This window comes from Rhipicephalus microplus, chromosome 6 (assembly GCF_043290135.1).
Source record: "Rhipicephalus microplus isolate Deutch F79 chromosome 6, USDA_Rmic, whole genome shotgun sequence".
NCBI lineage: Eukaryota > Metazoa > Arthropoda > Arachnida > Ixodida > Ixodidae > Rhipicephalus > Rhipicephalus microplus.
In genome coordinates this window covers 35165146-35179523 of record NC_134705.1, presented here as the reverse complement: position 1 = coordinate 35179523, position 14378 = coordinate 35165146, and the positions used below count along the sequence as shown (strand labels likewise).

Sequence of the window (14378 nt, the reverse complement as noted above, 5' to 3'; positions counted from 1 at the left end):
CTAATGCAAGAACAACAGGCCCAGTTCAGCAAGAAGGTCTAAGATATGATATGCAAATGCACAGTGTACAAATAGATAGCCACAAACCGTTAAGATAAATCCTCACATATAACAAATGTGCCGATGAAGTTATTCCTCCAAATGAACAGGGCGATCTCGGCGACACTCGTCCTCAATACACTTGCGACAATGCTTAAACTATATGCCGGGGGCAATACAGTTATGTACCTGTCAGCTCCGCGGCTACATTCATGCGCTTAAGCCGGGGCACGGGCGGGCTAAACTGCACCTGCGCCACATTTTTCTCACGGCCCTCTCAACCGCCGCGAAAGCAATGGGAGTGTCTCCAGTATCTTTTGCCACCCGCCGGCAGTAGGGGCGCTGCGGCCCTGACCTTGCTGACTTAAGACGTTGCATCTCCTACGCAGTGCACATGACATAAGAGCGTTGCTCGATGTCAAACCACCATATGGGGTTTAACGAGGCATATTGCAGGAGACATAAAGCACTGGCAATGATAAGAGAGAGAGATAAACAAAGCTGCACCTGTTCTGCAAGCATAGAGCAACAAATACCTTGGTCCTTGGTCTCGTTGGACGAGGCTGCTATTAAGAGAGGTCGCTTACAAAAATTACGAGCACGCTTTCCACTTGCAAGCTATTTGCTATATACTTTTTCAAATACATTAGGAAAGGTTTCAGGGCTAAAAGCTCCAATCTGCAGCTCGACAGCTCTTTGAAACACGTACGTGAGTTGTATTTCTGATGGTTAAAAATAAGTGCGTATAGGCAGAAAGAAAGTAAAAAAGAAAAGAACTTTCGCTGCTGAATAGCCCCTTCACACGGCACGCTATGAGAGTGGTGGTGTGCGTTGTCAAGGTGTTAACGCCACCTGAAAACATTAATTCCTGGGAACCTAAGCTCTTTTGCATTTCTTTGTACTGCAGGCCACATCCATGAAGAATGCGAAGAACGCAGCTGCTTATGCTCGTGAGCCGCTTGCCCGGAACGAAAATTCTCTAGTGTAAATCAATTCTGTGCTACCCTTCGAGTTCGTGGAAGAACATGTTTAGAAAGAGAAATTGACAAAATTCTAACTTTTTGGCAAGTAAGCAGCTTTTTATTACAAGAGATCTGTATGAATTCTCTTGTGGCTTAGTTGGACAAGCAGGTTGTTGTCAATATCCCTTTCTTTCAAGTGTGGCTAGTTTTATCCAGGGATTTGCCCATGCAGTTGAATTTTGTTCGACGCTTTCTCAGTGTACCTTCTGCAGTAATTTCTTGACTCGAGAACACGATTGCACAACCTTCGGTATGCTCAGTATATACATAGATATTCATTAGCCGCGTAATAGTGTATACATTGCTATGTTCTGTATTGCAAGTCCCAATTGAGGAAAACACTCGGTGTTTCTTTTCACCGATTCCCAAGGAATGCTGAGGTGTGCACTAAATGGAAAAAAAGATATTGCGAGAAACAACCTCACCATCAATGACAAATCTGCATCAACTCTCGTATGCAACAGACACTTCTGCAATGAAAACTATGTGCTTGCGTGCCACATCAGAAAACTTCTTCCTGACTCTGCGCCTACTCTCTTCGAGGAATATAATGCCTTGTTTTTCACTTGCTTTTCAACGCATGGTGAGCGAATAAGTGCATCCGAACTCATGTGCCAGCGTTGCATGTGCTGCACGGAGCGGCGGAGGAGGGTTAAGGTTGCAGCGCCCGCCTCAAAGCAGTAACAAGATCAGTATTGCACGTGATGCGAAGGCTGTAAAAAGCAAGCGCGCAAGTGCAGTGTAGCCCAGCCGTGGCTTGTCTGTCCCCAAAGAATTTTAAGCATTGCATGTGTACTGTACACATGTGCACATACAAAAACATACACAAGTATACCTAAAGGTGATGAAATTCCCCCCTCCCACCCACGAAAAATATTTCTCACTACAGTTCTGTTTGGTGTGACAGGCTTCTAGAGATTGTTTTGAGGACAATGTACTTCTTTTTTACTTATTAAGCACCAGGTAATGTACGCCCAAGTAGACGCCATCAAAATCGTTGAAGACGTGCACAGCAATAGGATTACAAACTTCAAAGTGATGTAACCAATTTTTCAGTTTCTCTTCGCATATTTTTGTCCCTTACAAAGTATCTTACCAAAGCAGGAGTGGTGCTACTACCATTATTGAAAAAGGTTTTTACTAATATAAAAAGAGTAGCTGTTTACAAAAATATTCCAAACAAACAATGAGCCCTATCAAACTGCTTTAGACTGTTGTGAAAGCACTTAACAAAATATATTGCAAGTCCAGTTGGTGATGCACAATTTTATTCATACAAAAGATGCAACTTTTATTTTAAAAAAATTACTTGTGCTTTCTTTCTTCATGGACAATACAGTCAGTCACAGCGGAGTAACTCAATTCATAGTTTCGACCACCTAGGGTACTTTCTGGAATGAAACTTCAGTAGATGTGTGCTTCTGCATTTCATCCCTAATAAAATACTGTCACCATGATCAGAAATCAAATTGGTGTCCTCGAGCTAGTTATGTAGAACATTTCAAAAAGTGGCTTTGGACAACATCCGTAGTTTATTTTTTTAACTATCGATAGTGTAAAAAACTGTCGAGAGTACTAGTATAGACACTATTATCGGTAATGTAACCAATAGTTATGTCAGTAGTATTACAACCGAGATTACCATCAACAGCATGAATAGCACTGTGAATAGCTGTGATGTTAGTGGCTGGGGATATTGCCAAAAACATTTTCGGTAGCCTACTATCAGCAATATTATTATTATTATTACTTAAGTTATGAGCAATTTTTTGGTAAAATATAAAGTATTCAATCAGTGAAAATGTGGGAATATGTCCATCAATAAATTGATGTTCAAAAGTAAGTACTTACACTTTGCAATTAAGTAGAAATCTATTTCTAGACATTCTGATTTTGAAGTTACACAATGCGATATAAAAATGAAGCTGCACAGAACCATCAATTGTAGCTGTATTATTTGCTGCAAACCTGAATAAATCAACTTGTTATGCACCTGCTGAAAATCCTAATGAAAAAGAGCAAGCAGGTCAACATTCTTGCCCTCCAACCTGCTTTTCCCGATTCACACACTCAGGGAATCAAGTTTATGCTGCAATGAGTTCGTGCGGTTAATTTTACACTAATTGTAGTACTATAAAACTTACTTTATTAGCCCTACCGATAGTTTCTTTTACCACTGATAATGCGATAGTACAGAAATATTGATAGTATCGATGGTTCTGTATCACTACCTCAAGCTCAACCACATAACACCTTCAGCCAACGTTGCAGAATAGCCACAATTCTCTATCCCTGCGTTCACAAAGAAGGGCACGCAAACACATGCTGCAGAAATGCTGCTATTAGGTTTTGTTTATTCCCACAAATTAAGAACCACAAATGGGGCATGCAGATTTGCATGCTGTCATGCTGTGTTCGATGGCACCAGAACACACGCACGAAAAACTGAAAAAGCCAATATTTTCTCAAGTGCCTTCACTTTTCTACATCATGTGAATAAAAACTCTTCAACAGAACAGTCAAAATAAATACTGTAACAGACTGGTGGCACAGCCACAGTAAAAACAAACACTACATTCAATGACTTAAATACTTTCATGTTTTGCACAATGCTTGCCACCTTGAGAACCTCTATTGTTTATTCACTTTGTGGCATATTCACTCACAGTCTAGTCATAAATCACAGATAACATAAAAATGTGCGAAATGAGTAAAACAGAAGTGCTCGTTTTCTTTGTTAGGCACCTTATCAATGAGAGCCCTACTGCTTACTTTTGTTATTATTAATATAAAATAACACTTTGAGCACTACATTTTACCCATTATGTAAGAGTTCTGACACCAGAAAAAGGATGAAGTTATCAAAAATATGCTGGCATGTGGATAACAGAGACAAGTGTAGAGAAAAAACATGAAGTCATGAGGCTGCTTCCCTGAACAAGTTCGCTCATTATTATTAATTGAACTAGCCCTTGCTTTTTACATGCACACTATTCATAAAAAGCATTCAGACAACAGTAAAACAGCAACAGATAAGAGCAGGACAGGTGGATGTGGTTGACACTTTCTGCTCCAAAAAACTGTTCAACAGTTTTCTTGTCCACCACCTTACTCATGCACATGCAGAATCAGAGCACAATACCATGCAATCAAGGCAATAAAATAAGTGCGCTTTGGGATGGTCTTGCAATTCAATGCAAACTTTTGTCCCAATATTTCAATACATTAGACGTAAAATAGACAAGGCTTCTCCAAAGCTCTTTCTGGGAGGTAAAAAATTAATGAACTCCTAGGATTCCCTAGAAAACATAACAGCCTTCCATTGTTGGAGCTTATCCAGTCGACTGCAACAACTACTACTTTTGAGTCAGACATACGAATGAAGTCAGTTTCAAGACGTCCCTACTCCTCACATTTCACAGCAACTAGCCACATCATAGAGGCACTGACAATGTGAGAACAACCTTGATGAGATTATCGAGAAGAATTATTATCGAGAAAAATTAAACATCCCATTTCTTGGTGTCTCATAATAACAAGTGCTTCGTGGTATCGTACTTGGTCTCTAGCGTTCAGTGGGGAACCTTGACAAATGCAGCAGTAACAGAACTCGCACATCCATTGTTCATGCCGTATTGGCCAACCTGAACAGCCTCCCAACAAGCGGTTTAGTCCTAAACCACAGGTAAGTTTGGTACACCGTGATGGCCGACTGTGCGAAGCAGGCCCGCACCACCACCACCATTCTAGACCACCAGTTGGCACAATGCTTCAGCTGGTCCTCGTACACTGCCCGCACACAGCACCGAGACATGGTGATGAACGACCGGGCCGCACCTCGTGTGCCTGCATAGAATCAAAGGCAGCATGCTTGAAAATTTAGCTTGAACATATGACGGTTAGGCACTGGTGTAACAAACATGGACATGGCAACTCTAATGTCACCTGAATTTTATAAGCTATAATTTTTGTAAATAGTTTGTATGGAACGAACAGCGAGCTGTTCGGCCTGTAATTGTTCAAGTCCTTAACGTCTCCTTTCTTATGGATTAAGATGATGTTGATGTTCTTCCAAGATTCTGGTACCAAGAATAAGGCACTGCTGTCTGCTAATACTCACAATGTTGCATGCCTGCCGCACTATCAAGTCGCACTGCTTGCGACCTTCAAGGTGGCCCCTATAGGTAGCAAGTAGAGCATATGCAAAAACGAATACAAGCACAAGGGACTCGTAACAAATTACGAGAGAGATTAGTAAAGCTGATTTCATAGATCCCTTTTAGGCCCCTGTTTACCCTCCTTGAGGAGAAAAATGCGTTTCTACACTTGTTGCGAACTGTGTTTTTTGAGCACTATCGGTGCAATAAATGAGCACTGTCTTACAAATAAAACCAGCTGGGAGTTGACACTTGCATATCTCTTATTATATGGATCTTAGTTGAAATACTGTTCGAGGCACTCTTAATATTGGTGTTACATGGGCACATTTAATCACTTTTACGGTGATCCGGATTGCTTTTTTATATCGTGGTCAACTTGATGACCACTGCTCCATAGCCCAAGTCAATCCAGTTTGAGCTTGAGTTGGATGAAATGCACCAGACGGCGCTTGTGTGCCGTAAAACACGTCATCGATAAAAGTCAGGGTACGAGGAGGAGGAGGAGGAAGTATGTTTATTTACAGAAAGGCAGAGAGGTCGGCCTGAGCGATAGCTTGCTCTAGCCTGCTACTCTACACTGGGGGAAGGGAAAGGGGAAAAAAAAGATTAATAAATGACGATGGTGAGATAGAGAGGTGAGTATGTAGTGTTCTTTCTAGCTGAGACACATTTTATAGCCGCGCACATAGCCCAGTTGTTTCTAAAAAGGTAATAACTGCTCTTGTGACCGCAGTTGCACTGTTGGTGTCTGGCCAAGGGCCCAACATAGTCTCATCAGTTAATGACCTACTGCGATATTGTTCAGTAGAAGAAATCAGTGTTTGTCGTTCACGTGCGTATGCTGGGCAGACACAAAATATGTGCTCAAGTGCTTCTGGCACATCACAGTGTTCATAATTAGGACCGGTGTCACTGCGACCGATGATATGTGCGTAACGTCTAGTGTACGCTACACCAAGACGAATGCGGTGGATCATACATGTGAGTTGCCGTTTCAATTTAGGAGGCATGCGGAACCTCATTTCCGGGTCCCATTTGTGAAGTCGCTGGTGTCGCCGTTCCGGTTTGGTCCAGTGCTGAAGTGTGTAGCTGCGCATCAGCGAAGCAGGGCGTTCGTGTCAGCTCGTGAAAACGCAATGCGTACTTCAGGGGCACTGCTTAAGGCATTTTTATCTTGAGCATCTGCCTCTTCGTTTCCCATCACGCCGCAATGAGCGGGAATCCACTGGAAAGTTATAAGATGGCCATTTGTTGAAGCAACCTGAATAAGTTCTGTGATTTCTATTGCCAAGCTGTAATATGGACCTTGTTTCATGATGCAATTAATGGTTTGCAAAGCGGGTTTGGCATCACAGAAAATCGTCCAGGCTCGAGGTCGCTCTCCGGAAATAAACCTTATTGGCTCTCGGATAGCGACAAGCTCTGCGGCAGTTGATGTGGTTTTATGGTCCACTTTGAATCGTCGAGCGATATCTATGTCTGGGATGACAAAGGCTGCGGTGGAGGTGTTTAGTGTGGTGGATCCGTCGGTGTACACGTGCAGAGAATCACTGTATGTTGTATAAATGTGATATAGGGTCAGTTGTCTGAGGCCAACAGAAGAAATGAGCAACTTCTTCATAATTCCAGGTATCGTAAAAGAGATAGGTGGTTTAGGCAGAACCCATGATGGCACTGCAGGAGCATTTGGCGGAGAAAACCTTGATGGTATAATATTTTCATGCCGCAATATTACTTTTGAGAAACTGCAATCTGGGTGAGTGGCGGGTAGTACTGACAGTGGGTGCTGTCTGTGTCTGCTCAGTAATCGTAGGTGAACTCTAAGTGGCTCGCAGAGCATGTATACACTGATGGGACAAGCCCGAGCCTCTGCGATTGTCCCATTTGTTGAAGTGCAGCGTGGTAGACCCAAGCATCTTCGTAAGCATTGAGCTTGAACACTCTCGAGTGTCTTCACAAAACTAGGTCTCATATTGGAAAGCACCGGCATGCTGTATCGAATGTATCCCACAAATAGAGCATTGTATAATTGAAGTAGCGATGATTCTGATGGGCCCCATCTTGCTCCTGCTACGTGGCGAAGAATGAGAGCAAAGCTCTTCAATTTAGATTTAAGTACGGCGACATGCCTCGTCCACGATAGATCTCTGTGTACGACAACCCCAAGGAACTTGTGGTGCGTTACAGCAGGTATCGCTGTCCCATTAATAAATATCGGGTATTGCGACATATGCTTGCGCGTGAACGCAAGCACTGCGCATTTGTCGATTGAAAGAGTGAGCCCCTGACGTCGTAGATATTTGTATGTGATCGTCACTGCCCGCTGTAGTCGAGCTCGCAAGTGCAGACGAGTAGTTCCGGATGCCCATATGCATATGTCATCAGCGTATGCAGTGATCTTCACCGTGCTGGGAAGTTCTGCTGCTAGGCCGATCATTGTGACATTGAATAGGATCGGGCTGAGAACTCCTCCTTGGGGAACACCACGATGAACCTTATATCGATCGGTGTCTCCGTTACTTGTCGTCATGTAAATGGTGCGGTCCCTAAGGTAGCTAAAAATCCAAGCGTACAGTCGTCCACCGATATCGAAATCTTCCAGAGCGTCAAGGATCGCATAATGCAGCACATTATCGTAGGCACCCTTAATGTCTAAGAAGACCGCCGCCACTAGTCTGCGTCGGCTTCTTTCCTCTTCAACGCTGGTGATCAAGTCGACCACACCATCAATGGCAGATCGGCCTCTTCTGAAGCCGTTCATAAATGCAGGAAAGGAGTTGTTGCTCTCTAGAAGCCACTCTAATCGTGCCAGTACCATTCTTTCCATCACTTTTCCCACGCAGCTGGCTTGCGATTGGTCTGTAGGAGGAAAGTGCATAAGGACACTTCCCCGGCTTGAGCAATGCAATAATGCGACTGCATTTCCAGTTAGCTGGGACTTCTCCTGACTCCCATGAGGTGTTATAATGAGATAACAGGATACGTTGTGCTTCTGTATCAAGATGGTTGAGTGCAGCATACGTGATTCCGCCAGGTCCTGGTGCCGATGATCGGCGGGAGGCAGAAATCGCAGCGTCAAGCTCATGTATTGTAAAACGTACATCAAGGCGCTCGTCAGACGATGGAGGCGCAACGGTAGTAAGAAGCTCATTAGTGGCAAGATCATCAGTGGTGTCCACGATGAGGCTACAGTAGTGACTGGCTATCTCAACTTCTGTCCGTCCCTGATGTAGAGCAACAGCTTGAAATGGTTGATGTTGTTGGGGAGTTGTCTGCAAACTTCGTACCACCCGCCAGATCTTAGATAGAGGTTGCCTGGGGTCCAGAGATCCACAGAAATTTCTCCAACGTTGCCTGTCAATCTTGTCAAGATGCCGAAGAACATGTCGTTGAGCTTGACGACAGGCGGAAAGGTCTGAAGGTGACTTCGCTCGTCTGTATCGGCGTTCGGCACGGCGACGGATTGCACGAAGGGCCTCGTATTGGGAGTCAACTGCTGATCTCCGCATCGGTAGGTTAACTTGTTTGGTTGTGTCACGCAGTGAAGAAGCAATGATGTTTTCTACCTCGGATGGATCAGTCGTGTGCTCACAGCCAGACTTGACAGATGCCTTGAACAGTGTCCAGTCGGTTTGACGGATGTAGCGTGTGTGCGTGCGGCGAAACCACCTGAACTGAACATAGGTTGGAAGGTGGTCACTGCCGCAAGTGTCCAAATCTGTGCACCAATATGCGGAAGACAGAAGGTTTCTGGAAACGAAACAGAGGTCGAGGCAGCTGCTGTAGGACGTGCCACGAACAAATGCAGGTGATCCGTCGTTGAGTACGCTTAGTCCATAGTTGTATATAAAATTGGCTAAATCCTTTCCGCGATAATTCGTTGTAGTGCTACCCCAGAGAGGATGATGTGCATTAAAATCGCCGATCACAATGTGTGGCCTTTGTGCTGCTTGAAGAATGGTCCCCAGGTGGAAGCAGTCCATCTGTGCGCTTGGGTGTATGTATCCGCCTATTACAGAGAATGTTCGCTTTTTATGTGTTACAGTCAGGCTCACATAATCATTGCTGGTATGCGACGCGACTTCATGTCTCAAGAATGTCAAATCACGGCGTATACAAACGAGAACTTTGCTCGTACGTTGATCACTGCGGGACCAAATCTGGATATATCCAGATATACGAAAAGGTGAAACCATATTCGGTTCACATATAACGATAACAGGAAATTGATATTTAAAAACCCATTGTCTGAAGTCTGACAGACGGCCACGTAGGCCACGAGCATTCCATTGCATAACAAGCGACTGGCGCATGCGTTCTTCGAACATCAGTGCCATGTTCACTTACTGAAGAACCAGTAGAAGAGGCTCCAAAACCTCAAGTAGCTGCACAGCCGCCTTAGCAGCGGGAGTGTTTAGGCTGCTGAAAATCTTACGCATCGAACCCATCAAATTTTTAAGCATAGCCTTGACATCTGTGTTGTCCATCTTCTTGTTTTCTTCATTGGAGTAAGGGGCCCTATGTGATGATGGCGCTACCGTAGCTCTTGACGGTAGTGAAGGCCACTGAGTCTCCGACGTGGGGAGAGCCAATGACTGGTTACATTGTACTTGCGTGGACTGTATTGGCATTTGAGCATCTGTATCCTCCTTTCTGACCGACAAAAGTAGGCTAGGAGGTGGTGAGGGCACGGTTTTGTGTGTCGAATTCGATAAGCTATGAGCACTGCTGCTTCGTTTGCGTCGATGTCGCGAACGATGTTTACGGCGCCGTACAGCCCTTGCAGCTTCTCTGTGAGTGGAGTGGTCTCGAACCATCTTCTTCAGGATACTAATTTCATTCCTCATTTTGGGACATTCCTTTGATGTTGCGTCGTGGGCGCCTGAGCAGTTTGGGCATTTGGCCACAGCATTGCAGTTATTACCATCATGAGGGCCACCGCAATGCTTGCAGGTTACTGCACCCTTGCAAACTGCACTAACGTGCCCAAATTTCATGCATTTATGACATTGCAGAGGTTTTGGTACGTAAGGACGTACCGAGTGCCTCACGTACCCAACTTTTACATGTGTGGGTAACGTCTTCGACTGAAACACTACTTTAACACATCGCGTGCGTCCAAAGCGGTGGAAGCCAAGCACGGGAGCCGACGATGACAGCAGTTTCTCGAGACTCGAGTCTGTTATCTCCTCATCCACATCGTATATAACTCCTGTTGTCGTTTCTTCGTCGTACGCGGAGAATGCGCGAACCAGAATATTTCCTAATCGAACAATCGCTTTCAGCGTGTTCATTAAGGCCTTCGTAGTGACCTCCACGGACAGTATGTTCTTTCGGGTATTTATGCGTATTTCTACGACTTTCCCTGGAGCGATGAGCTCAAAGTACTCTGTCAGGCTCTGCCCATTTAGAGAGTTCAAGATGTCTGTCTTCGATGTCGGCACATACGAAATGGTGTACGACCGCATGCTACTTGCCTTTGTCTGTGCTTGCCGGCTAGTGGGCGATGTCCGGCTGATTTTCCTCTTCAGGCGTCGGCTTGGTACGACCACGTAGTCGCTGTCCGAAGCCATATCTTCAACGGAGGAGTCATCAGAATTGTCATCGTGGGCCCCGCTTGGGCCGGGGTGAGAACTTGCGTCAGACCCACTATGATGTGGTCGGCCCGGTCCCGGTTGCTGGATGGGGTTTTGATCCCCCATTCTAAGGGGGAACGCCCCTTCGAGGTGTGTCGATTATTGAAAAATCTTGGCAAAAGAATTAGGAAACTCACAGAGCTCGAAGCAGAGGCTGTTCTCTGTGACAACTACTTCTTCTTCCCTCAAGAGGAAGCATCTCAGGGTACTGCGTCGAAGCAGGGCGTTATTTACGATATTTCTATTTAGCCCTTTATCAGCAATGTTATTCCTTCAAGAACCACTCGAATGTCAAAAACTTGCCTGTATTGCTTTGTGAGAGTATTAATCGCCGCTTTTATTTTTGAGTGCCCCCACTCATAGTCGTCCAGTCACAGCAAAGCGTCCATCTCGTTGTATGCTCCAGAGTTTCACTTCTGACATCTCAAGTCTTCCAGTCCCGCCTGCCAGCGGTGAATTACTGTTAATGTCTCTTCATTTGACCACAAAGTGCACGCATGTAGCGACGAAGTCGAAAGACTGGGGATACTCATAATCAGTTTGCTTCGAGGTGCTTCAGCTGATTCAATGGTGCAAGAGTTGAACTAAGCGTGGAAAACAACAGTCATCTCCTTATCGTCCGCTTCTCCCATAACTACATGCAGTCGATATAAATCTTAATATTGTTGCAGTTTTAATAGTTTAGAATTCGCTTTTTTTAATATCTGGCAGCTTTAATGTGTTTTTATTCAACTATGCTAGATTTTCTTGTTTAATTTGCTTTCAACAAGCTCGGCCAGGGAATGCAGACGACCGCCAGGTCCGACCTTTCAGCCAGATTGCGATAAACTTGATCACGATCGCGCCTCATCATGACTAAAAGGGACTGTGTAGCTGCACTTATTCTGGATCGTCGTTAATCTGGATTGACACTGATTGCAATTAAAAATGCCTATGTGACACCGGTATACTAACAAGCCAGATCATTTTACCACCCTCATGTATATTATTGCCATTCTTTCTCACTAAAAATGTGAGAAGCTATGATATTTCCCATGAAACATGAAACGTCGTATAGACTTCTCGAAACGACTAGAAAGGTGCGCGGACATCTAGGTATTAATGTGACGTAGAATAAACGTTTTTCACAGGAAGTTTTTAGAAGATGTTGAGAAAACGTTCTGTACAAGAAGTCTTTTTCAAAACTTTTACTAAATGTTATGTTCTGGAACTTTTGGTAGCACTCGCAGATGAAGTCTCGATTGTTTTCTGTTTCTTTTTTTTTTAATCAAAATAATATTTGCTTTACAAATTTAAAAAGTATATAATTTTACACATGTTTTACATATTTAAATGTAATAACAAAGCTCTCTAGTCAGCATTAAGAAGTTAAGATGCGCAAATGCGGTGTGCGTCGGCGCGGCTCAAACAATTTTACTTGTTTGAACGTGCTCGCCGCCGCTCTATCACTTCTCGAAGGGTCGGGTTTGAGTCGATTTCTTTTGTGTTTTAAGGGTGCTCACGTTTTGTGTTCTGCCGGTGCTGCTGATTACGAAGATGGGCTATACTCAAGCGAGGACGTGGGGCTTCGTATACTGGAGCACTCGCCAGGTATGTACCATATTGCTGTTGTCGGCGCTTTGTTGTCGGCATTCACCAATCCTTTTCTAGTATGTGCACGATAAGTAAGCTTTTGTTTAAGTGGCGACCCAGTTTTTCTGTAGTATTTCAGCAGTGTAAAGGCAAAGTTCTGCGAAGTTAAACGCGGACAAGTTTTTTCTTTTGAGTGGGGTATGAAGCATGCATGCACAGCGGGAATTCGGCGGCAGATTTGAGCAGAGTAGTGGCGGCGGCGGTCTCTGTCGGCAGTCGTGTTGGAGGGGGCCCTGCTCGCAAGTGACCACTATTTTTGTTTAACAATTCTGGGGCGCTTGTTAGCTGTAGGCGCTGATCATGCCTAAGGCGCGTAAGCCTGTCTAAGGCAGCTTCATCTGCTGTACTAGTATTTCCATTTGAAACAGCTACAGTATCGTTATACGTTATGACTACTTTCGGATATGTTTTTTCCTTGCGGGTGGCCGAATGTATGCCGGTGTATGCATCCGCGCCGGCATGCATCTTTTTAAATTACCGTGATACTCGAGCTGATGTGTGTTTGTGCGCAGCGTGTTGCATCGTCTTAGGTATGGCTCGCAAAGGTTGCACTTAGGCTTAAGTGTTCATGCAGCTCGTTTAGTAAAATTCAAGCTTACGGTATACACCAGCAACATAGGTTGCCTTATGCAGCCTGAATCCGTACATTTTAAACCATTTGTTTACCTTGAACTGTATCTTTGAACAAATATTTCATGGCTAAATGTGGCCGAATGGCTGTACCTTACTGTGCGAGCACTAATTCTTTCATTACTTCACACGTTCGAGCATTATCGATTTTACTCTGCTTGTTCCTACTATGTTTGAATTTTGTTTTGATTTATTAAATATTCTATGCTCCTCGCCCAACCTTGGTGTTGAAACTTCGCTAAAGACTTTTAGGTGTACGAACATTAGAAATAGTTTATGGCACCACCTCCAATAAAGTTTTCTGATTATTGACAAGCTTAACAGTATATTAGATTAAGTAAACTCACTAGGCATGCGCTACAGGTGTTAACAGGATCTGTGGTATGTGCAGATTGAATATTTTATTTATAACTCAAAACTCACGATAATGTTATAAATCACGGTAAGCATGCATAAGTCATGCATGTATTGCTGTTAAAATGTAAAATTAGACACCATATTCATTTCAGAATAATAAATATAGACTGCATGTTTTCAAGCTATTGGCAGTGGAGGAATTATGAAAGTTCGGAAATCAGTTTCATCAAGTCTTATTGCTTAATCATGGTCAATAGCTTCCAAGATTCTGTTTCCCAGAGATTGTTGCAGAAGCTTGCATGCTTTATGTTGAGTCGCCGCAACCTACTGGCCACGGCTCGAAAGAAACGCACGTTGACACGGTTTGCGAAGGCAGGCAAAGAATGACGATTGTTAACTGCAGTAGGGCGTTAATATAAGATAGTGGTAAGGGGAAAGGGAGAAGGAAACACAGCACGGAAACTTCACGCATGCGCAGTGGACAGCCAGTCTGTGACACCGCAGCCAATAGAACACTTCTTCCTCCTAAAAGTGTAAACGATCAACTGGCTTCCGTGTACGCGTTGAGCGCCGTAGTACTTGAGCTAAGTCCTTTGCGACTTCTGATTCGGTGGACTGACAGGCCTGAACTAATTCGGGGGCATGATGATCTGCGACTAAAGTTGGGGTACTCGACTGTTCTCGCAGACTTGCATCAGGGTGCGGCACCGCTTCTTCTGGGCTGACTGGCGGCTCGTCCGTGCGCACGTGTTCCGCCGGGACCGGTGATCGCACTTCCGTAGGCTGCAGGCGGACTTGATCAACATGCCGTCGGAAAATTGTTTCAGGCATTTCTACGGTGACCATTCGCGTCCAGATGTAGCTATCACCTGTCCTGGTATCCATTTACTACCGATACCGTA

At 44.3% G+C, this 14378-nt stretch overlaps 1 protein-coding gene across 5 annotated transcripts in view; it reads right to left on the bottom strand.

Annotated features, from left to right (window-relative positions):
• Window positions 1-2312: 2312 nt before the first annotated feature.
• Adck1 (aarF domain containing kinase 1) overlaps window positions 2313-14378 on the bottom strand; it is a 146427-nt gene continuing 134361 nt past the window's right edge. For all 5 annotated transcript variants that reach the window (XM_075865915.1, XM_075865914.1, XM_075865916.1 and 2 more), the window contains one exon: window positions 2313-4907. In XM_075865915.1, the coding sequence (XP_075722030.1) occupies window positions 4687-4907 (221 nt within the window). In that variant the 3' untranslated portion in view covers window positions 2313-4686. The remainder of the gene's footprint in view (window positions 4908-14378) is intronic.